At 46.4% G+C, this 24,900-nt stretch overlaps 1 protein-coding gene across 3 annotated transcripts in view; it reads right to left on the reverse strand.

Moving 5' to 3' along the window:
* Positions 1-214: 214 nt before the first annotated feature.
* Positions 215-24,900, reverse strand: part of LOC133628870 (vesicle-fusing ATPase) — a 67,541-nt gene continuing 42,855 nt past the window's right edge. For 2 of the 3 annotated variants that reach the window (XM_062018762.1, XM_062018764.1), the window contains exons 12-21: positions 23,307-23,494; positions 19,566-19,661; positions 18,778-18,934; positions 17,569-17,702; positions 16,300-16,366; positions 16,041-16,120; positions 6,823-6,957; positions 5,898-6,011; positions 2,287-2,342; positions 215-1,697 (exon numbers count right to left, since the gene is read on the reverse strand). In XM_062018762.1, coding sequence (XP_061874746.1) covers positions 1,679-1,697; positions 2,287-2,342; positions 5,898-6,011; positions 6,823-6,957; positions 16,041-16,120; positions 16,300-16,366; positions 17,569-17,702; positions 18,778-18,934; positions 19,566-19,661; positions 23,307-23,494 — 1,046 coding nt within the window. In that variant the 3' untranslated portion in view covers positions 215-1,678. Of the gene's footprint in view, positions 1,897-2,286; positions 2,343-5,897; positions 6,012-6,822; positions 6,958-16,040; positions 16,121-16,299; positions 16,367-17,568; positions 17,703-18,777; positions 18,935-19,565; positions 19,662-23,306; positions 23,495-24,900 lie in introns of all 3 variants that reach the window. The other variant, XM_062018763.1, reaches the window with a different exon arrangement.

Here is a 24,900-nt window from a genome sequence, read left to right on the forward strand (position 1 = left end):
TCAGCCAACTCCTGTGAGACTGCCTGTGGCCCAGCTCCCCAGGCTGGGGACACACTGGACCCGTCCGTGCTTGGCTACAAGCTGAGCACCCCTCTGGCTATCAGCAGCCTGGGAAGAGCTTCGCTATCTTCATGCCATCCCTCGGCACTCCTTACAGACAGCTCAGTTCCACTCCCACCAGAGACACAGATATCTTCCAGATCACCACAAGTAATTGTGCTTTTTATTGAACCCACTGAATGTGCAATTAAACCAGATATTTATTCATCAATATAGTTCTGGACAGAGACACAATAAGGTTTACATCATTTACTCTGAAATATAAGTTAAGGTGTGCTGCCGTCACCAGGGCCAGCCGAGGAGAGGAAGGAACAAATAAAGTCACAAGATCACACACAAAATGAGAAGGAATGGTAACCACTGGGACTCACAATGTCATCACAACACAACAGCGTTGCCAAAGAAACCAGAGTGACTGAAACACTCCGACTGCTCTAAGTACACGCAAAGGACAACAGTACCTTCAGTCTGGGCACGTGAGGCACCCTCCTTCCCTGGGAACCCTGCTTCGGGTACAAGCTGCTAGCCCTGAGCAGCACATCTGCTCGAGGAAGCTACACCAGGATCTCAGAAATGGCTTTGACTTCATGCCCCACCAACTTGAGGTACATTCCATGAACCTTATGACAGGTGTGGAGCCGAAGCAGTGGCGGGGAGCGGCCGCATGCAGCCATCAGCAGCATCTGCTTGGCGAGATGAGTGCTGGGGAAGGGCCAGAGAGCAACGACTGAGACATTCCTTTATTTCAGTGCAAAAACATGGCAACATGGATCTGGTGCATCTGCAGAGCTTGGTTTCCTCTCTGTCTCCAAGGAGGAATTTCAACCTTTGGTAAGGTGGCAGAAAAATGGGCCACAATGAGGCTGGTGACTCCCACAGCGGCCTCCACGCTGCGCTCCTGAAGAGCTCTCGGCTGGAATCCACATCTCTAACTGTTGTTGAAGCAACAACAAGCCTTGATGCCTTAAATACTGGATTTGGACGTTTTCTCTATTCTGATCAAATACATTCCCTGCCTTCTTCCAGCCCCTCTTGCCACTAGCCAGTCCACCTCATTGGGCAACAAAATGCCCAGGTATAAAAGCAAGCGGGTATGGGCACCTGGGCAGATCTGGAGCTGAATTATTGTGGGCACCCTCGTTAGTTACCAGCCTGGCTCGGTGTTCAGGGAGCCACAGGATGACATCAGAAGAAAGCATTCATCAGATGGGGAGAAGACAGAACAATACTTTAAGATGCCTTCACCACAGACTGACAGGTTTTATTAGAGGTTGGGATTTCCTTCCTATGGTAGCAACTGGCTGCTGGACACAGCAAGCGTTGGCTTCCAGACTTACAGGCCGTTTCCCCCATGCTAAAACCAAACGGGAGCACAGCCTTGCCTGCACAGAGACAGAAGCACAGGGTTCTAGGAGACACTTCCACATGACATCAGTATATTAAAGACAAAGAATAAAGATATTGTATTGCACTAAACATGCAGATTCCACATTGGGCTCTTGCAAACAGGGAGCATTTCACTTTGTCCAGTGTGCTGAACACGGAAGAGTAAAGATCCCAGTGTATATTCTCCAGGTTGGTCACTTTTCCAGCTGTTGATCTTGCACTTGGTCCACCTTCAGTCTAGGGAAGGAACTCTTGCAAAAGAAGCCAAATCCATCAAGAAAGCATGCACAGGTATAAAAGCATCAAGCACACACTGGAACCCACTCACATGTAGCCAGGATAGATACTGTTGTGAGTTTCCCCAGCACAGGTACTGCCCTACATGTATTAGAAAGTCATTTTCTAGGAGATGCCACTGTCAAGACTGGGCTGAACTATTCCCTGTGACACCTACAGGGGAAAGAGTAGGACATCCTTCTCTCAGACAGTAATACAGGAAAACAAAAGTTTCAGATTTCAGATAAGCAGATGGATTTTAACTCTAGCAGAGTCTCTCCTGATTTACTTTAGTTAAAGAAAGCTGAACTGTGGTTCAACACCTCGTTTTAATTTTAAAGCCACAGATAAATTAAGCAAAGCAGAGAATTCAGGCATGCAGGTTCTCAAAGAGTCTTCCAGACCTCCCTCCTCCCCCAGCCACTGGTGCATAGCTGCAAGCAGAACTGATATGTGGTGACAGAGGAGGAGCCACCAATGAGATCAGACACACTCTGTTGTGGTTTGACTCTATGATTTCTGAGCAGAGAATTCCCAGCAACACTTCCAAACAGAAGTACTTACGTTCCTTCTTCTCTCAGAAGAGCCAGGAATTTTTTCACTCGATACTCAGGATCCATCTAAACACCAAACAGAAATCTCTGTCAGTGTGGAGCAACCTGCCCACAGCCCAACAGGAACACCAGGCCACAGAGACAGCTGGAGAAGTGCAGGGCTGTTTGCTTTGCCCGTGCATCTGACAGCAGACCCCAGCCTGCCTGCCCAGAAGCTCTGAGCTGAGCAGTGCAGATGAAGCACTGCACCGATAGCAGAAGGAGAGATGTGCTCAGTTTTCCTGTCTTCTTCACCCCTTACAGCACCAGAGGAGAGGAGCTGTGTGTGGTGGGTTAGCACACATGCGAAAGCTGAATCACAGCATGGGGCTTCCACAACTTATGGTACCAACCTGTGTTGTGGCTCCATCAGCCAGGAACATCCCCTAAAGGTCAGTCCTGCCTCTCCACCAGAACAGAGACAAGGGGGCAGTGGGAGGAAGGGCTACTAAGGGTACAGAGACTTGGACTGCATATAACAACATGTAACTGCCGATGCATGGGCCTGTCAGTTCTCTTTGATGTGCCACCACTACTCCAAGAGACAGTGAGTTGTGACTATAAACACTGGAAAATTGCAACAGTTCACTTAGAAACTCAGCTTCTGTTCATCAACACCCTGTAACATCAACACAGTGCCTAAGAAACAGCAGGCTCTGGAAGCAGCAGGAGATGGTGTCAATCGAGTGCAAAGGGGAAGCAGGCTCAGGGACTTAAGATCCTCTAGTCCCCTGTGAAAGGAGGAATCCTGTGCTCAAACTGGATGAAAAGTCCTCTAGAACAGCGGAGACACACTCTGTGCCACAGCTCAGAAAGGTGGCAAGAAAGCTGGTTCCTTTCCGGGTAATGCAGTATCCCCAGGACACGCCCAGGAAGAGACCCACCAAGATATGCATGCCCTTGGGTACCAAATGGGTACCAGATACAGCATCTAAAATCATGTAGGCAATGCTGTACAATGCCCTTTCAAAACGAGTTCCCGAGGGAGCTGAAGTACATTACAAACAGCTCAGATTAACTCCAGTTTTACTTGTGCTCAACAGAAGTTACCAAATCAGGAAACACTAGAGGTGCAAAAAGGGGCTTTCTGGAAAGCTGCCTGGCTCATTCAGGTTCCTGCTCTAAAAAGAAGAGAGGCCTTGGCCTCTGGAGTGTTGCCAGCGGGGTCCAAGAGCAACAAGACAGGCAGGCAAAGCAAGCACAAGGGACCAAGCCCCTCGCTGTGGAAAAAGGAGGCTCATGTGTCCAGCAGCACCCCAGGGCAGGGCTGCAGGATCAGGGCAGGGCACAGGACAGCACCGAGAGCTCCTCCAGGTACTGCAGCCAAGGACACTTCAGAACTAAGTTTTTCTGGATTCATGTAGCAAATCCTGAGTGTGCTCATGCATCAAAGGCTTCTTCTCAACAAGAACGTGCCATCTGTCCAGGACACTCAAGGTGACTGAAGTATGTGACACTAAGCACAAGTAGTTTGACATTAAAGGAGGCCAGGAATAGCAATAAACATAGTTTGAGGGAAATTGGGCTGTCAAAAAGTGTGGCTTTACAAGGCTTGTAAACAAGACAACAAAGTAACCCGAGACACCAGAATGCAGTGCTCCATGGGACTCCAAGAAAGGGCCTTGACACTAAGAGTGGTTCAGCAGGACTTTGGTCTGAACCCAACTGGAAGTCATTTGGCAGCTCCATACAGCCTGTGCTGGGTTTACCAGCCTAATAAAAACCCCAAGTCCACGGATCCAGTGACTGCAGAGAACGAAACCAGGTGAATGAAAGCATTTTTTGCAAAGAATTCATTCACCACGGGATCCAATCAGCTGAAGTTTGGGACATTCCATCCATCACATCCAATTTTTAAGGGACTTCAGATTCAAAACTCTTTCCAGAAAGCTGTGGTCCAGCTCACCAAAAAAAGGAACTAATCCTGGACCTCTCACGTGGTGAAATTCTGCTTTCCTGTAAAAACTTGCCAAATCAGCTCCCACTGTGGTCTTTGAATGCATTCAGAGACGAGTGTTCTCCCTTCTGCTGAGAGCCTGCACTGCTCTCCTGTATTTATAGCAGTTGAGCAGCTGGAGTCACGTAAACACCTCAGACCCTTTGGAACAGAACTTCTTCATGCTTCGCTTCCATGTGCTATTACCCATGCTATTACACAATCACCTGGACCCAGCGGAATAACCAAGCTGCCTTGCTACTAAGCATCCCTGCAGAGCGGCCAGGGTGTATTACCAATCATCTACATCAGCAGGAGGGTTCTTCACTTTACACTCGTTCGGTTTGTCAGGAATGGCACAGAGTCATCCTTCTGCCTGTCTTCTCCCATCCTGATCAGCCATGGACTTACCTACAAACCAGTGGTCTGGTTCAGACGCACACAGCCAGTTTCCCTGCAGGGCAGCACGAGGACTCCCTGTCCACACCACGCTGGCTGTGCTGCCAGCAGGGTCAGCACTTCCCCCCACGCTCCAGACCGAGCTGCCCCTAATCTATATAACCTTCACCTTCAGCTTTGGAAAGAACCAAACACTTAAGGTCAAAGCAGCCAAGGAAAACGTCCCGTGTGAGAAGAAGGAATCCATTGTCAAGGCTAAGTGAAACAGACTGCCACGGAGCCCCGCAGCCCCTCAAGGCCTGCACCCCTTAAACACATTCAATACATGTGAGCAATGACTTACCGACTTGCCTGTAGGTATGGAATTAAAAGCCAAGGAAGAAGAGGAAAAAGTAATCTAGATAAATGACTTTATTCCCTGAGGTGACATCCAGTCAGAGCATATCCTTATGCTGAGCAAGTTTTAACAGAATTGTGAGTAGTGAACAGAGGGATACATGACTTATATGCTGCTAAACTACATGCCTCTTCGCTTATGCTCAGCCTCTCCTAGGAAGATCTAAGGACAGTTCACTCAGCTGCACTAAATCCATTTGATGTGAAAAGAGAGAGTGTGGGGGGGGGGGGGGGAAGGCCTCAGAAGGGCGCTGAAATGTCAGCCACGGAGGATTAGGGCTGCGTGCTGCACCCTCGCCGCGTTAGTATGCACACGCTGTCGAGCACCAGCTTGACGGCTGGCTCGCAGGCACGGCTGCTGGCTGGGGGGAGGGGTCACACAGACATATTTCTACCCTCTGCAATTATTTTCTTTAAAGTGCTGAAAGTGGAAAATCAAGAGAAGAGCAGTTGAATGGCCTGACAGATTTATCTTCCTCAGGAAAAGAGCACATACACCTGCACAGGCAGCTTCTTCTTGGGAAGAGAAAAAACCCCCTAAGTGATTGCTATCTGCAATCTTCACATGCTGGGTGAAGGCATTTCATGAAAGTTAATCCACCCCTCCAGTCGCCAGATGCTCTTCTCTGAAGTGCAGCTCCAAACAGCCTATGGGCACTGTGATTTTACACATCTCTCTGCGGACCAAGACCTGGGGATCCCTTTGTTCAGAAAACTTCTTTGCACTGTAGCTCTTTTCTCAATTAAACCAATTCAAAGGCTCCTACCACACAGCCCGGGCAGGGCTCTGATGGGGACCCCTAAGACCGCTCTATTTAACCCAGTTCTTCCCGGACCAGAAACGTTCTTACTTGTAGTGACATTTCTATCAGCATCAGCAGCTTCTTGATACCGATCCAGACAGGCTTCCCTTTGACATTCTGTGCAATGGTGCTGCGTTCCTTGTCTTTGAAGTTACCCAGGAGCTGGGGAGGGAAAGGAAAATAAGAGTAACAAACAAACAACTCCACACCAGGAGCCTGTCAGCAGGAATGATGCTGCCTAACTCAGGGAGAAAGGGAATGAGAAGCCTGAAAGCATTTTCTAGCTAGGAAGGAAAATTTGTTGCAATATATCAAGACAAGGCAAAACTCTTCAGATTCTTTTATTCCACAAGAGCTCTACTGACAATGCCTCTCATCAAACAGTCAGTGATTCTCTTTTATGATCCATTCTAGGCTCTCTTCAGGTTAGAGCCCAGACAGAACATGGTGACTCAAGCCACAGTAAGTTTTCAGAACGGCTGCAGGAGTGGCTGTGTCTTTCAGGCTTTAGTGAGATCACCATTGTGACAATTCTGCAAGTCCACACAAAAGATCTGCCCGTGGAGTTCATTTGAACAGCCTTCAATACTCACTGCAATTTCCACCAAGGGCACGAATTCATAAAGAACCTATAATCTCTTCAGCACTAAACACCTTCATTTGATGTTGCTCCAATTCATGAGAGCTTGGCCCCCTCCAGGCACATTCAGCTAAGTGCCCTGATGATATTCATTACCCAACTTCCACGTCCTTCGCCTCTTTCAATCCATTCCACATACTTTTTTCCCCTAGACCTGCCTTTCTCTCATTTTGCATTACTCTGTCGCACGAAAAACTAACGTGGAGAAGCCTTAGAACTGCTGTGTGCCAACACAGTGTGAAGCAGGGCAGCGTTCCCAAATGCAGAGCTACTGCAAATCACCCATTTCCAGCACACTTGGAGCTTGTTTGTCACCCCTGAGCTCTGTCTCACCTCCAAAGCCTCCATCAGCTGCTCCCCTGTTGCGATGTTGGGCACGTGAATGGTGGTGCTGAAGGCGTTCAGCATTTCCATCTCCTGCAGGACATCTTTGCGACTGGTGGTTCCAATGATGAGCAGCTTGCGGCCCTGTCACACAGCAGAGCCAGTGTCAGGAGAGGAAAAGAGAACCACCAACACTGGGAAACTTCAGCTAACTACGAATGAAAAGCAGAAAGCACTCATGGAAAAATCCCACTCAGAATGAATGGGATTAAATCTCTCAGGAAGTGAAGCAGTCAGTATCAACCGAACGGGATCCGACTCCAGAACACAAAGTAATGCCACCAAGGGGCTCCAAATCACCAGGGTACGCAGAAGAGCCACCTACACTCCCAGCTCTCCTACCTTACCTTTCCTTTTAAATGCATCATTATGCAGAGCTGAAACCTCATTCACTTTAAAAGCACGAGAAAAGCCCCATTCCCAAAAGCTGGCTGACAGATGACTTCTCAGGGGAACAGCCTGTCTTTAGCAATCCTGTGGGTGCAGTGAATACTCTGTCGCTGCTCAAACAGCTCCGATGCTTTTGCAGGTCTCGCTGTAAGAGCACAGGCTGCTGTAAGTTCATGAGACTTACCACAGCCAGTGTGGCTGTACAGAGGGACAGTACCACGTCTGGCAGCCCCTGAGTTCAAACCAGCGCTGGCCAGAGCAGTAACAGGGCTTATAAATAACAGAGCAACGAATGGAAAACATCCACTGCCAGGAAAAATCAACTTCTGCTGGATCGTCTGAAATGCCATGTCAATGCTGTTTGAATTCCCTGATGTGGGGTTCAGACACTAATAAATGGGAAGAGCTGTTGGGATTACTAGGTGGGACCAGTCCCTTTCGCAGTTGAACACATCAGGAGCCCTGGCTGGCCTCTCTTCACCTGCTGTACAGAAGTTTAGCCGATGCTCAGAGTAAAAGTTCTCTATTTCAACCTTGTAACACAAAACACTGTTCATCATTATAAAAACCCCAAACAAACCAAAACCTAAAACTTGTCCCCACAGAGCAGACAGAATTGATTGCAGAAGTGCTTTGTGCTCCTTTGACAAAGGATGAAAACCTATTTAAACTTAATACATGTGATGAAGATGATGCATCTTTGCAGCATCTCTTTATTTTCCCGAGTGTGCCTTTGTATCCACTGACTTTTTGTGTTTGAACAGATTATCCTCTTGCTTTGGGTGATGGACAATGAGAAAGCACCAGAACTGGTAACAAACTCAAGTGCTCACTTCAAGTTTGTTTTTAGCCTAAGACAGCAGGAGGAAGTAATGCCTGGCATTTGAAACCAGAGCACGCCCCAGGTCACGGGCTGCACACAAAGGCTTTGTCAGGGAAACACTGTGCTAACCCTGCTGTGTATTAATCACTACCTACATCACAGGAGCCCCACACTCACCAGCTCAGTCATCTCTTTAGCAGGGGAAATCCTCAGAAACCTACTGGGCAATTCAAAGGGGAAAAGCAGACAATTGCTGAACTGACCACAGCCATGCCACGTTTAAATCTGCAGCAGGAACAGGGATCACAGAATGGCTGGGGCTGAAAGAGACCCGAGAGAGGATCTAAATTCCATCCCCTTGCCATGGGCAGGGACACTGCACTAGCCCAGGTTGCTCCAGGCCTCATCCAACCTGCCCTTGGACACTTCCAGGGATGGGGCAGCCACAACCTCTCTGTGCCAGGGCCTCCCCACTCTCACTGTGCAGAGCTTCTTCCTCACATTTCAACTAAGTCTCCCCTCTCTCAGTTTGGAGCCATCACCCCTTGTCCTGTCACTCCAGGCCCTTGTACAAAGTCCCTCCCCAGCTTTCGTGTCGGCCCCTCAAGGGCCTGGAGGCTGCTCTAAGGTCTCCCCAGAGCCTTCTCTTCTCCAGGCTGAACACCCCCAACTCTCTCAGCCTGTCTCCACAGCAGAAGGGCTCCATCCCTCAGATCATCTTCATGGGCTCCTCTGGGCTCACTCCAGCAGCTCCATGTCCTTCTGATGTAGGCGCCCCAGAGCTGGAGGCAGCACCGCAGGTGGGCCTCAGGAGAGTGTAGCAGAAGGGGGGATCCCTTCCCTCGCCCCACTGCCCACGCTGCTGGTGATGAGGCCCAGGATATGGTTGGCTTTCTGGACTGCAAGTGAATATTGCTGGCTCATAGTCAGTTTTCCATCCACTGACACCCCCAAGTCCTGTGCTTGGGACTGCTCCAACCCATGTGCAGGGCGGTGCACTTGGCCTTGTTGAATTTCATATGGGTTGCATGGGCCGATCTCTCAAGCCTGCCCAGGACCCTCTGGATGGCATCCCTTCTCTCTAGCTTTATTGTCAGACCAAGCTCAACTGCTGGCAGCACACAGAAAGCAGAAGAAGGCCTCAGTGTCTAAAAATGCCTCTAGGTAGCCTTGAGAAGGGCATATAATGTCTGCAGAGAAAATACACACAACTATTGTGTTGGCTGCTGCAGCTTTACAATTGCAAGTTCTTTGTTTCTTTTTTGATGGTCACTGGGCAGCAAGACCAGGAAAAGAACATTTTACAAGTTTGAGCTAAATGTGAGCAATTCAGTAAGATCTGGCACGGCACGATGGGAACAGCAATGTCCTGAGCAGCGAGCAGGTGAATGGCTTTTAATCCTCGCTCCTACAAGGCACTCAGAAAGCCCCACCAGATGCTCATTTTCAGCTAAAGCACTTAACAGACCAGGAAAAAGAAATGACGCTCTGCAACAGAAAAGCTTTATTTCCTACACGAGGACAAAATGTCAAGAGTTTCAGTCTTTGCAGGAGGTTGGCAAAACACTTCGAACGCAAGCGTGGAAGCAGTGTGCAACGAGCCCCCCAGGAACACGGGAGCCATCACCTGCTTGTGAATCACACAAGTGTGCTGCAAACACCTCTGACGTTGGATCTGAAGTTGCCACCCAAGGACAAGGTTAAAAGGTGCCTCCAACTCCCCAGGGTACAGTTGGGAAAGCAGCACATGGGGCAGCTGAACCGATGCACGCTTCAGGTCTTCAGAACGCTGAGACAGGATTTATCAGCAGGTTTGATGGAGAAAACTCCATCTCGATTCAGACTCATGGCTGCTCTCTATTTCCTCCACACATTGTCCCCCAGTGACTTTCTTACCAATTCATAAACAATGTGATATCTGACATTACAAGTGCTGTAGCTCAGTAATAAAGTACAAGCCCTGTAGGGTGAATTTCTGCTACCTTATTCACAATGTCCTAACGAGCCATCTGCATGCTGTGAGGCACCTTCCAACAGCCTCCGTGTTACACAGGTGAGGTACCAGGATACAAAGGAAACCAGACAGACTCTTGAACAGAACTGAGACACCCAAAACAGACACAACTTCCTCTTGCAAGCACAATCACACAGTGCTGTGCCACCGAGCCTGATCTGCTTTATGAGCTACAGTAATTCTTTATAAATAGTTTATTACTGTGTGCAACTCTCAAAATGCAGAACAGCTTGAGGAAGGGACTGTGTTGATAATAGTTTCCCATGAACCACGAGCATTTAAAGGGGAAAAAGATATGCTCAATTGCAGCCAGCAAGGCAGTATCTGTTCCCAAAATCTAGCTAACAGCATGTGCGCAGTGCCTGGCACAGCAGGTATGACATCAACCAAAGCAATAACATTTTGCAGACTAACTGCTTGAAGGATGCTACCTGAGCAACTTCTACACTGATGTATCCGTGCTACAACACAACAAAAACAGAGCCTAGTTTGGGCTTTCATCAGAGCCTGAAAGGTCTCACCAGGAAGGGATGTCAGCAGCACGGAAGCGCAATTACTGAGTTTTACCTCTTGTAGTTTGAGGTGTCCACGCATGACCTCGATTCTCCACATTTCCTCCTTAGCTAATGGAGCCCAGATGACACTTAGCTCCTCCCAGAAATGCTGCCTACACTCTGGACTCATACAGCAAACTATTTTCTAAACAACCAGTTCAGTCACAGCGAACCAAACCGCTGGCAGCCACACTTAGTCAGACGAAACCCAAACTTGCTGTAAACCAGGCCAGTGGATAATTACTACACACACAAAAATGACTCCAAATGACTTATTACCATTTGGGAAAGCCACTGGAATCGGTCATTGTGGCCAGTTCTGTGCAAACACCAGCTCAGTGCTAAACCTTACTCAAAATGCAAACACTCAGGCCCTTTCAGAATGAGAAAAGAGTAAAACAAAAGTCATTACTGCGCCCGTATGAAGCCAGGCTGCGCTGTAAGACAACGTGCAACCTGAGACAGGACAGACACATCACTGAGTCAGAGAAACCAGAGGAAAGCAACAGGGATGGTCAGAATAACTTCCCTAAATTGAGTCTGATGGGGGTAAACAGAGAGTTCTCTAAGATTACAGGTGAGGCTGAGGGGATAAGGGGGAACACTGATGTTTTTCAAAACAAAGCCCAGGGAGCACTATATGAAACTAGAACATCAGCTCTAGATTGAACAAAAAGAGGTTTGCTTTCACCATACAGCTCAGCTGAACTCAAGCAAACACAACACTAAGAATGGCAAAAGTTTAACTCGGTTCCAAAGCAACCAGACAACTGAACAAAGGTCAGATCCAGGAGCACTGTTTAGATCACCGGAACAGATGGCTACTCTGCAAAACACTGCCTCACATTTTTTAACAGCTCCAGCCAAAACACACTGTTTTTTCTCCCCTGCTCTCTTCAAAAGCAGCTCTGCGCTTCAACTTGCCACCTTTAAACTTGACCCACTGGCAAACCAGTTACCGTAAAACAAGCATAATCTCTGCTGTATCCATTACCAGAAGAAAATGAAGTGTCAGGAGCCCCTTGTACTTTTCAAAGTTTCAGGCAACTTGCAGCAAAACAAGTGGAAAACCTACAAGTCAGAAATGTTTTGCCCCAGGCATTACCACAAAAGCATGAAAAGCCATCAAGCCCAGCTGGAAAAGCTGCCCTCTCCCACGGCGGGACAGCGCTGCCCTTGCTCCTGCTGCTGGGAGATGTACTGCTCAAGTGCCCCTGTTTGCACAAATACCCACAGTTTCGATCCTTAACTTCTACAGCAGCCATTCCAAAGGCAATGTACCATGTGTCCAGCCCACAGAAGACAAGCCTCAAGCTGAACTTCCAGAGATCAGACATAACAAGAGAGAAACTACCAAGCAGAGAAGGAACCAGCCTTTTCAACAGCTTCATATTGTTTGGTGTCAGACTCGTTACCAGGGCAGTTCTACGCCTAGTTTTTCCATTAACAGAGATGAGACTTGACACTTCAGTCTGGATTTGTCCTGTCCACTTTTAGGCAACAGAAGTGCCCCAGCTGGGAGCCCAAGATCCCTCTGTACTGATGGGATACCCAGTGGAGAGGTGCCTTCTAGAAGGGACATAAATAACCTCAGACTTGCCCTCTCTACTAAAGGATTTAGTCTGAATGAAGGATTTAGACATGCAGAGATCTATGGGACTCAAACATCAAGGGGAAGTTGTTTTAAACCACCATATTTTCAAGCATTATGAGACTGAATCTTCTAACACAGTGCTCACTCCCCAACGGGCACCGCCTTACTGCACTGGCTACCAAAAACAAGCTAGAGCAGGGAAGAATTACATGGACGCTGCTACAAGCACATGGGGTCTCAGCGTGTCAGTGGAGTCTCAAATGACAGAACTGCTGTGAATGCAGTCAGCCCTAGGCAAGGGGAGTTAAAGAGAACGTGAATTACACTATGACCAAGTGTTGTTGGACACCAAGGTGTCCCTGTCCATCACCCAACAGTTGTTCACTCAACTGTTGGACACTTACATATTTCCACGTCTGTTTTGAGGTGTCAACAGCTGTTCACATGTAACAGGAGAAGTCACAGCTCCCCGGGTTTACAAGCACAAAGGTAAGGCCACCCTTGGTCAGAGCTGCTTCCAGTTCACGCCAAGTGACACGGGCTGAGGCGTGCATCGGAGGAGATACCAAACAAGGAGATTATTCCCCCCTTTCCCCCATCGGCGTTCAGAAACTGGCAAAAGCCTGCAGTGTCCCAGAGAGCAGAGGGGCTGGGGCCTCTGGGAGCAGTGGAAGGGCATCCACGAGAGTGGCCGGGAGCATCTCGCTAAGCCAGACGTTTCGTAACACTGCACAAATTGTACGTCCAGCTTAGCGCAGGGATGTTGCAATGGGCTTTCACCCTTTGAGACAATTGTTAGCTTTTCACAGCAACCAGCAGGGAAGCACATGTGAAACCTCTGTGGGGCTGGTGAGTGTCTCCATGCCTTGTGTGACTCTGCATGTAGATGAAGCAGCTTCGGCTTTCGGAGCTGCTGCTGCTTAGTTCTCAGAGAAGTCCTTTTCTCCTGCTCGGCTCCCTGCTGCGACAGTCCTTTTCAGTCTTTCTATCCCCCCCAGTCTCTTCTCCAGCACAACACAGGGAAACTTGATTGAAACAGAGACCCAGGAGAACATGGTTTATTTTCTTCTCTTCAATCCAGTGTAGAAAAGATTTCTAATTGGTTTAAAAAAAGGTGCTATACAAAATGCAACGTTTTCCAGTCTCCTTGAACCAGTAGTAACAGATACCACTATTTAAGCATTGTTGAGTGGAACAGCATGAGCCCTGACTGGGAATTTAAACTGAACTCAGAGATGTTTCTAGCTTCTTTAAAGTCTTAACATGTTTACTCAAAACTTCTGCAAAGCACAAACAAGCCAGAAAGCCCAGAAAATCAGAAGCCTCAAGTATCTGTCCTTCCTCCACCACATTAAAATAACACAGCCTCACCAGGAAGAAGGGAGCCTGGGAGGCAGCTTTCATAAGCCAATTCAACAGAGACATACACCTCAATGCATAATTAATAAGATTTCATCCCAGAAACCCTCCTCTTACACATCTAGCCTACAGTAACTGTAGGAAGCCACTTGCACATTAAGTATCCTCTCTGCAAGGGACGTGACAACACTGTGTGAATACATAATCTGGGCCACAGAGATGGGGGCTGCAGAGCTGCTGCTGGAACGCACCCTCCAGGCCCTGCTCGCTCCTGCCCTGCAGCTCACCTGCCTCCAGCTTCCTCTCCCTCAGCTTTTTACATCTACTGTGTTTCAGGCCCCCCTGAAACAGCAAAGAGTCTGACAGTGATGGAGAACAGGTATTATCTCCGCAGCACCTTGCCAATGATTCCTCTCGGCACAGGGACACGTTTGGCACATCCCAGGACACTTCATTCCTTACAAGGAATGAATCTAAACCATGATCCTAATCCCATAGAAATCCATGTTGGTTTGACCTCATGGAGCAGCTTAGTACTACTGATGCTACTCATGAACATTTAAAGCATGGATCTGCATCTCAAATTGCAACAAAGCCCCCGAAACGAGCCATTGCTTCCAAATAAATTGCTCCCCAAGAGAACCAGTCATCTCAGAGGGAAGTTGGAAGGGCGCTCATTAACCGACAGCACCATCTCCCTCGAGCTCACAAACCCCAAGGGTCTCCATGCCCAAATTCAATGTTTCACAGTAAACATCCACAGCAGAAAGGGCCTTTTTCTGCATGACTCTACCTTTCATATACTGTTCTGAGTTTTGTCAATGAAAAAAAATCCCCACATGCCATGACTATCACAGAGAACTCTCAAGAAGCCTGTCATCAGAACTGCCAAACCAGATCAGCCCAAAGGGTCCATGTCTAACTCAGCGTCCTAATTTCCACAGTAGCCAACAGTGGACACTTCAAAAAAAACCAAGAGAAAGAAAAAATCCACATCATCAATCAAACAGTGACACTTCCTCAGAAAACTCTCTCTCTGCCCTCCAACAATTTATGGCTTAAGTCACCATAATATTGGCTGTCAACCCAAAGTCTTCCAGCCTCAAGGGCATTTCAAACATTGCAAAGTACAAATCTCTAGCAACATGCATAAACTTGGCAAATATCTGAGAGCTTCCAGCCCTGCATCCTGCTTTCAGGAAGACCTGGGTGCCAGCAAAAGGGCGTCTAAACAGCAAAACACATTCAGAGGCTGCAGTGATGAGGTGGACAATTTACTAGAATTCCTTTGACCACCGAACCAAATCAAGTTCTATTCTCTGTTGCTTCTGTGTTCTATTGATTTATGGGAACAGTCATTTCCTGATACTGTAGAAATACTCAGCAATAAAGCAACGATTACACATGATTATGACAATCCCCCCTGGCCATGCTGCTGCCCAGGGGCAGCCTTTCTGCTCCAACATGTGGTGACAGAATCCACGCTGCACGTTAAGAGACTTCACATGGCATTGAAAGCTCACCAGGAGAAAATCTTTTTTCTCTCAGGTTGTCAGTCCCAAGGGGAACTTTGAGGCCTGTGGCATTACAATTCAGCTCAAAGCTTTATATTTGAAAGGTCTTTTCACCAAACTCTGTCATGACACAAGACTCACACTTACGTTAAATGTTTCCAGGATATCAAAAGTGACTAAAGAAACCTCGTTCACCCAGGCTGTGCTTCTCTGCTTTTTCCTGACCCCAATTTCAAGGCTTTCCTGTTAGTATGCTATTTATTCATGCAGGTATCTTCCTACACATAGCAGGATTCCACTGAACATTGGGAAAATTGGCAAAAAAAGTCCTTTGTTTGTCTCATTCAGTGAAAGCTTCAGAAACTTTGTCACCCGAGATGTGCTTAAATTTCACCCAGCCAGAAAATGCAAATAGAGAGGATCAGCATGAGATGCAAGATCTTAAGCCTTCCTCCCCCACTGCAATTAACACCTGATAATTTCAAGTTAAGAACAAATTAAAAGCCTGACATCCACAAGCATACGTCACTTAGAAATTGATTTCTACATCAGGAAGGAGCATGTGGTTGAGCCAGGGATTGATTTGGACAAAACAGCTCCTTAGTTAATCAGAAAGCAGACAGCTTGCGTGTTTAAGTTTGACATGGTGAAGGTTAAACTTGTTTCCTCAGTCAGTACTTCAGAATCTTCGGCAGAAGACTCAGCCTTAAGTCATCAGAGCACTGACGCTGCCTCCGTGGCAGTTATCCCAGAAACGTCTCACTGAATGCACAGCAGCAGCCTGGGATTAACTTGACTGAATCAGAGACAACAGCACTAATGCCACTGGCAGCATGGCAGCTATCAGCAAGACACAAAGCTCTCCTCTGTCAAAATTCTGAGAGGAAGAGGGCATCTCGCCCGTTGAGTACTTTCTTACCTGAGGAGGGGCCTTCTTTAGCAGCACAAGGAGGGCCTGCAGCACCAGGTTAGAGAACCGTGGCCCAATTGGCACATAATCTGAAAGGAAAAGTGCATTTGAATGCCCACTCAGCAGGTACACACTTAAGCCACTTCACCGGATCAAAAACAGTTCAAGGCTCCCAAGTAAATGGTTCCATGTCATTTCTGGTTTGCAATACCCGAGTGTTCTGCACAGCAGACAACAGAGCTCGCTCACTCTCACCATCTCAGCTCACCTAGAAGCCTCTCGATGTCGTCCACGACAACGCAGCTCAGTTGAGACTTGTATGCATCATCAAAGATCTGAAAAGCAGCACGGTGACTCACAGTTACATCTCAGCAGTAAAAGTGCAACAGTCATGACAGGACCTGTTGACATGTTTTTAGCTGAACACAGCAGTACTTGGAGGAATAAACAAGGAATGAAAAGGTAAGTACCGAGAGACTAGACCCTACCCACGTTTAACAGAACACTGCCATCTCAGCAAACTCAAAGCTCAGTTTGGTTCATTCACCCCACACACTTGGCAAAAAATCCAGCTGTCCTGTGCTTAGTTGGAAGCCATGGACAAAACAGAGCAACATTCCTCTGGGTTTTTTGAGCTGGGGCAATACTGATAACACCACCAGACACAAAAATCCCCCACTACTGCACTGCAAAGCTTCTCCACCCAGGCTGGGCATTGGTTATTTTCCTGATCACATGCTGCAGGGAAAACACCCCTGCAGACCAGGTACAGATCCAGCCTCCACAGCACCCTTGACACAGCAGCAAACCAGTGTCCTGAAAAGCTCAGGATTCAAACAGTAAGCAGCACTAGGACATTGGTGGTACTGCAGGACTACCTCCAGCATACACTGATCCAAGGGAGGTCCCAAAGCTCCTTTTTGAATCTAAGTTACAAACTGAGCTTCCAGCTACAAGCACACTCCTTCTCTCAGAAATTATGAAGTTTGGCAACAAGTTGATCCCAGAGTAACATTTCACTTCACTCAGTGCCATTCAGCCAGAAGAATATGTGCTGCCTTGCTTCAGCAAACGAAATCTCCTTCCTTCCTTCCACGTGGCTACTTGAAATGATTTAAGATGTTCAACTTGCTTGCATTCACCATGCTCCCCAGGTTTTAAAACCTCTTGTTTAACTAAATATAACCACCTCAAAGCTCTTCCTCATTCAGGCAGGACCTGTTCTTTCCAAGTACAATCCTAAGCCCTTCCTGCCTTCATCTTTGCAGACAGAGCCCCCGATCTGCTCATCACAGATGGTGTTTTTCGTTCACAACTACGTACCAGACCCAATCAGGACAGAGATGTGAGACCTTCCCTGACTCACTTGGTGTCAGTGTCACACAAACATTCATTCAACGTTATAAATAAATGCATGCACAGGAATTTGGGACCTACAGAGAGTAGAAAACACAAGCCCAAGAGTAACTCCCTTTTCCATCCACTAGAGAACACTGAACTGGACTGTGATCAAGCAAAGAGCAGGACACATAAGTACCTTCTTCATAGCCTGGCACTTGGCTGTTTCAGAAAATCCAATCATCTTATCAGGAGAACAGATCTTGATAAAGGGAAAGTTGGATTCTTCTGCTATTTTTGCTGCTAGAGCAGTCTTCCCACTGTGTGGGGGACCTGAAACAAAGGACAAACGTAATAAAAAAACGGAGCAAACAGCTCTGCTGAGGCTCAGCATGGATGGTATTTTAAGGATATCTATAACTCCTTCAGAGTTATCTGCATTTTGAAATGACTCACACACACTGACTCCCAGTGCAATCCAATCCTCCAGAGGAAGGAAATGAATGTAACTGTGGCAACTGATTTGCCACAAAATCAGCACAAAAGAGGACATTACACATTTTGTAGGACTGGCCACTGCATCCAAAGTAGCATGTGTTTGTGTTTTGGAGAAGCTTCTTGGGCTATGTTTATGCCTTTTCTAAACAGGGTTTCTGATGGTACCACGGCAAACAAGTCAGCAGCATGAGTGTGAGGTAAATATTGACAGAGACAATTGGTCATTTGCCTGAATTCACATCAGGATAATTCAGAGACCACAGACACATCTTAATCTATAGACCCAATACAATCAATCTGGATAACAAAGTATTGTGTAGAAGAGATATATTGGCCACAAGCAGACAGAATTCTTCAGGTGATCTGCTCAAGGTTAATTTCAAATCTGCAGACCACAAAGCAATAGTGGTAACTCACATTTTCTGATGTCAGGAAAACAAAAAGGAAGTGCTAAATAACAAATTCTGCTCCAGTATCTGTACCATAGATACTAGAACTAGTTTCCTAGACACTTCACAGTCAGTAACAGTCTAGATAGAGGGCAATCCACCTCTGTCTAACAGCACACACCTAAATGTGGCCAGATTAACTGTATGAACTCAGCTAATTACACTGACGAGGTCTTCAGTGACTTTGGAGAGAATTTAGTTAAGTAACTCAGCTGGAGATGCTCTCACTGTAAAACATCCTCATTTAGGTGACTAACTGGGCACATTCCCTTTTCCATTCTTCCAAGACCAGGATGTATCTCAGCTTGAGAAGGCAGTTTTAGTATCTAAAGCAATTTCACTCCAGTAAACTGAAAGAGATCAATTGTATTTTTCCTCCTGGGTTGTTCTCTACATACAGTTGCAGGATATAACAGATGCCCAGATGATTGGAAGAGTTTGCAGAAGACACTTAAACCTACCTTCCAGAAGGACGCTCACCAAAGGTGTGCGGTCACTGTTCTTGGTTTGCTGAACAAGCAGCTCCCCATCATCCAACACTCTCGTCACTGGATCACCCCACTTGATAATACCATTCATGATGTAGCTTGCATAGTCTTCCTGGTTGGTTCCAAATGCCTGTATTGAGAGGGAATGCTTATTTTACTGAGAAATTTTGCACCATGCCAGAAAAACATGAAGCAACTAAATATCACCCAAGTGACCAGGATTGAGCCTCTGGAAGATGCCTCAGTGAGACCCTCAGTGCTGGAAGGGCCACTGCTGCCACACAACATTTCCATTCAAAGCACCGAATGCTGATGGAGACCACACATACTCTTAGAAACATCTTTTAATATACCATCAAAACCAAATTCATCAGTGCAAGTTGCCAATAGGTTCTGAATCCACACTAAAGGCAATTCTCAAAAGTGAGGCTTAAACTTCCTACTCCAGTCCATAGCCAAGCTGTCATCATTACCTGAGACAGGGAGCCTAAAGGGACAGTGTATATATGATAAGAAGAAATTCCAAGTTGCTCTGTTTCTTTGTTCTATTCCTTTTTATGACTCTTGCATGCAACGAGGTGCAGACCAGAGCTTCAGCACTGCAGGCAGAAAGAGGCTCCCTGCATTCATTCCCACAACACAGGTGCCAGTCTCCCAGCCCACGGGGCACCACTGCATGGCTGATCCCAGAAGGAGGTTGTAAACTCATGTCATTAACAGTACTGGTGACTATTACTGGAGTTATGTAAGCACGTACTTACTGGTTTGATATCATTCTCCAGAGATGCAAAGAAGTCTCCTCTTGTCACACGCAAGCTCTCTGCCTTCTCCATGTCCACTTCCACTTTGTTGCTGGCCTAATAAAGGCAATAAAAGACACTGAAGTTCAGCAGCACCACACATGACTCCTTACCAGCCCCAGCCTTTCCTCCTGTGGCAGGCTTCCTAGTCCTTTCATTAGCTTTGTGGCCCTTCTCTGGATCCTCTCCAGTCTGCTCACATCTTTTTTGCATAGCAAGAACCAAAACTCAACATGATATTCCAGGAGTGGCCTGACAAGTGCTGAGCAGAGAGAGATAATGACTTCTTTATCTCTGCTGGTGATGCCCTTGTTGATGCAGCCCAGCACGTTGTCTTCCTTTGCACAGCAACACACTCTTTACTCACACTGAGCTGCTTGTCCACCAGGACCTTTGGCTCTTGTTCCACAGAGTGCTACCTTCCACAGAGGGAGATTCCAGCCCATTCCTAGATGATGGATCTGATGGGTGTAGCTTGTCAGCCAGTTCCCACCCATCCCACAGACCAACCTGTCTAGACATTAACACATCAGTTTCTCTAAGAGAAGACTGTGGGAAATCATACTGAAAGCCTTTGACAAACCCGGGTAGACAATGTCCATCACTCATCCTCCCCACTCAGCAGTGCATTGACACCAGTTTTCCAACTCTATGGGTGCAGGCTGCTGAGAAGCCCAAGCCAAGTTTGAGGTATCAAAAAAAGGATTAGTCACAAGAGGGAGCAGAAGTTGATGTGAGAAAGGTACCTCTGACTGTCAATTGGTAAGGCAGAAGCCTATTCTTAAGTAGCACAGAGACAAGGCAAAAGACTTTCATTCTTTTCCACCAAAGTGTGGTCTTAAAAGACTTGATGATTTCTGAATTTCTCAATTAAATTGTAATAATTCCTCTAGATTCCAAAACAAGTCTAATTTACACTGAAAGTTGCCCGAGTCTTACACCACCACCTGCTTCTACCCAAGGATATAATGGCCCTCTATGATCTGACAGCTCAGAACCTAAAAATTTGGGATTTCAGGGTTTCTTGGAAGGCAGAATCACAGAATCATTACAGTTGGAAAAGACCTTTAAGATCATCAAGTCAGTCTGTCACCTTTGCCCAAGACCAAGGAGATGGGGGAGTCAAATAACTCTAACCCTCGAAGATGTGTCTGAGAGACCTCCTCTTCCAACTAGGATGGTCTACAAGGAGTGTGCTTGAGTAGGAAAAGGAAAACATAACAACAGCAGTGATCACGTTATGTTTGTCCTGTAGAGTAGCAAATGCCACCTCTAAACAGCAACCTCAGGAACCTGGAGCAGCCAATAACACTGTGCCAAACAAAGAACTATAACCAGAGTTGTAGTTATTGAAAATGAGAGTCCCTTCTCACAAAAAGAGACAGAAAGGGTGCCAAACACATCAGCCCCAGGGACCTTTAGTACAGCCTGATGGCTCTCCTGCTTTGCAGAGGGAAATGAAGGCACTTGGAACAGTAGCAAACGATTTCTGAAGTTGGTTGTACACTTAAAAATTAAAACTTACACCTCATTAAAAGCTAAGAAAGAAAGAACCTCCCCTTTGTTATTAACACACTGTGAGAGATGATCAGAAGGGTTTAAATGATTCAGAATGGTAACGCCCCTTGATTTTCCATTTGTGCTGTTTCCTCTCACAGGTGCTTCTGAAAACTAGGTCAGGCCTATGATGTATATTTTACATTTTGCAGTGCTTGTAGGAGAAAATAAAATACCTCAGTGCATTATCTGGCTGAAGACATCTTCAGAATAAACAATAAGATTATCCAAAATGCTACGTCAAAATGTTTGAGAAGAAACACAAAGCAAGGCCGCTCCACATCTGAATGTACGTGCATTTGTTATTGAGGTGTCAATCACACCCCAGCCTAAAGCAGGGGACTGCGCTGCTACAGTCATGCACTGCCATCTTCTCTTCTCCAACTGTGACATTTTGGCACAGCAGGGAATAAATCAAAACACTAATGGCCTCGAAACTCACCCAAAATTCAAGCGCTGAAAAAACATCAGCTATAAACCAAATCAATTATTTAAGGAAAATGTTTTGTCTGTGAAGGGATAAAAATACCTCCAGAGCTGCTGAGGGGTTTGTTGTTGTTGTTGTTTGAGACAGAACAGAAGAAAACGAGAAACTGATGATTTGTGGCTTTTTGCCATAGGAAACAATTAATAACTTTTTAAATATGAGGGGTACAGAGCCACCTCTCCTTTAGGAAGAGTGGTCCCAGGAGATACAGATGTCTAAGCAGCAAAATGATTTCTCTTGCTTAAATGAAAGCATTTTGTCTCTGCAGTAATCCACACCAGTTCCTGGCCACTGGAGCAAAGGGGCTGTGCCTTTCAGCCTCCTTCCTCACCAGCTAATCATCTCATACTTCAACACCATCAAATACTGTGTTTTGCATCTGGATTAATACAGCCTGACATTTCATGGTCCTTAACTCCCTTCCAGTTAAACAGTTAATACACTGACCTCCCGTCACCAGCACACACTGGGAAAGCAAGGCAACGTTCCTCTAGAATGGAGGACGTTCCAGCTGAGAGCATTACAAAGCTCTATGGACATAGAGACAATCATCAAGAGAGTTGTTTGAAATGGAAGACACTGTACAGGCTCCTCCTACATTCAATTAAGACGTTACTGGTGCTAAAATTTTGGAGCAAAGGACTCCTTCCACAGCTTAAATGTGTCTTCACACAACACACATGTCCTTTGCTTTGCTCACAGCCCTGCGGGGTGTCATCTGCTGTTTGCCCAGTTCCTGTTTAGGAAAGAGTGAACAGTCACTCCCCATGCACTGACTCCATTACACTCCTGAGCTCACATACTTTTCCTGACCCTTCATCACGTATTCTTCAGGCTGAGAAATCCTCATCTAACCACCATTTTCCAATTAAAACCCTCCAGTACCTCTCCTTCCCCACTGCTCTACCGTGGCCTCTCAAAGTGGGTGTCCCAGGACTGCACAGATTCAAACATACCAGGGATTTTAGGCATGACAATCACAGCCTCACTTTTGCTCTGTATACTTCTCTTAGTAAGTTCTGATGTTGCAGTTCCTTTTTTTCACCAGTAAGGACTGAGCTGATACTTCAAGATCCCTGTAACTCCAAGAACCTGACCCCAGGTCAGGTCAGTCCCTATCACTGCCTCTCCCTTTCTGAACTTCCTCTCCCCAGTGTACACTAAATTCATCAATTGCACCTTGTGCTCTCACATTATTTCCAATGCCTTCTGCAGTTTTCCACAGGTAGCCTTCATCTTTACGACCACAAAACAGCTACATGACCTTCTCTCCTTGCTTTTCCTCACTCTTTATAGATCACTTACGGACACATTGAGCTGCACAGGCTCTAGCAGAGATTCCTCCCCTACAACTGACTGTTTTCACTTCCACCCCTTGTCTCCTGGGCACAATCCATGAACTGATCTCAAGAAGTTCCTTTCTGTTTTTATCAAAATCCGTTCACAATCACCTTCCATTCCCACTCAGCTATGCAAGAGCCACTGGAAGGTCAGTAGATGAAAAGAACCATGTGAAAGCACAGTGAATAAGTGGTGTCCATATGAATTTTATCTCCTAAGGTATGCTGAGATGCATTTGGAAGAAAACATTTAAGAAAAGACTCTAAACATACTTATTTTCCCTTTTATTTGCCCCAGTGAGAGACAACAGGACTGACCTTAATGTGTCTGTTCATAGCAGTAGACTGAGCAGCTCGAACTAAACCTTCTAACTCAGCACCACTGAAGTTTTTAGTCTCAACTGCCAGTTCTGCAATGTCCACATCTTCAGCCAGCAGCTGGTGCTCCCGCATCCGGACAGTGTGGATGTGAAGGATCTGAAACCGCCCCTTCTCGTCCGGTAAGCCTGAGGTTTCAAACAGAACACACGTCCATCAGCACAGAACACGTCCATCAGCACAGAACACGTCTCAGCACAGCACCTGAAGGCTTTCCTTAACTCCCTGTAGTTGTGTCAATCTGGAAAGACTGTACCTGTGTAGAGCCTTCATCAGTGCTACTTGTCTCTCATAACTATACGTCAGGCTGACTTCCAATCACTCTCTGTGCCCTGCTGTACACTTCCTTATTTTCCCTTTTCTGTGTATGGTGTCAGGAATAGGCACAACTTTCTTTCAATGTTTCTTCCTGCACGTAACAAATACCTTAGTGCCTTAAGCCTCCATCTCATTTGAAGCCATTAATGCTGTCTGTGCACCACAGCTAGCGTTCTAGGTGTATTTACAGTCCTCATGAGCTCCACACACAGTAATGCCTGATAGAAACTCTTTCCTACAGCACTCAAGGGCAGCATTAGCTCTGAAGCACCAGCACTAGCTCCCTGCCCAGGTTACCTCTGCAGCTGTTTCACTTCCTCATTCCTTCTTTGGCCTCAAATCTTTCCTTTTTAGCTATCACAAACACTCTTCCCTGTTTCTGGCTCTTTCAAAGACTGACATTAGCCTTTAAAGGATAAGAGAAAAAATCCCTAGCAAGCTCTTTAGATTACACTGATAGATCAGATTTCAAGAGTTTCCCCAGAGCTCAGGCCAGTAGAGACAATCACCATTTTGCCTGTCACTCTTACATGACATCCCATCATCTTTAGGGTTTTATAGACATTTGCATCTAATTTTCTGCAACTGAAAGGAAACAAAACATGAACACTGATGGCTCCCTACAGCTGGAGAATTTTGGTGCCTAGGTCAGAAAATATTTGATGCCATCTGTATGTCTTCCAAACTATACACCTGGCCCTGCATTTCCAACCTTGCAATTAAACACAGATCACAAGCAATTTGAAGTTTCTCACTGCAAGACAGCATCATTAAGCTTTCAGCCAATCCCATGCTATTCTCTATTCAAACTTTCTTCTGTGACTTGTTAACCTCAGAACTGAGCACCACAGTGTACTCCCCCTTTATTCTCCACTAGGACCTTTACTGATCCAACCCCGGATCTCATATGCAAACTGAGACATTTTTTTAACGAATCAAAGAAGATTTGGGCTTAATTTCTTAATAAATCGTATATTACCAGATACTCTGTCATTTCACCTGCACTGGTGTCAGGCAGGTGTATACAATTACAAAAGTCCCTTTTAAGTTCCTGACAGACAGCATGCTTTTCCAGCTCAGTAGAATAAACAGCTAGCAGAGGTCTTCAGCTCACTTTTAGTTCTGTTGATGTAATTAATCCAGACCTGCCGGTTTCAGGAGTCAAGGGCTAATGCTGTTTAACATCTGAAGCTCCTGCAGTGGAATTCCCTGTTAT

This window comes from Colius striatus, chromosome Z (genome assembly GCF_028858725.1).
Source record: "Colius striatus isolate bColStr4 chromosome Z, bColStr4.1.hap1, whole genome shotgun sequence".
Classification (NCBI taxonomy): domain Eukaryota; kingdom Metazoa; phylum Chordata; class Aves; order Coliiformes; family Coliidae; genus Colius; species Colius striatus.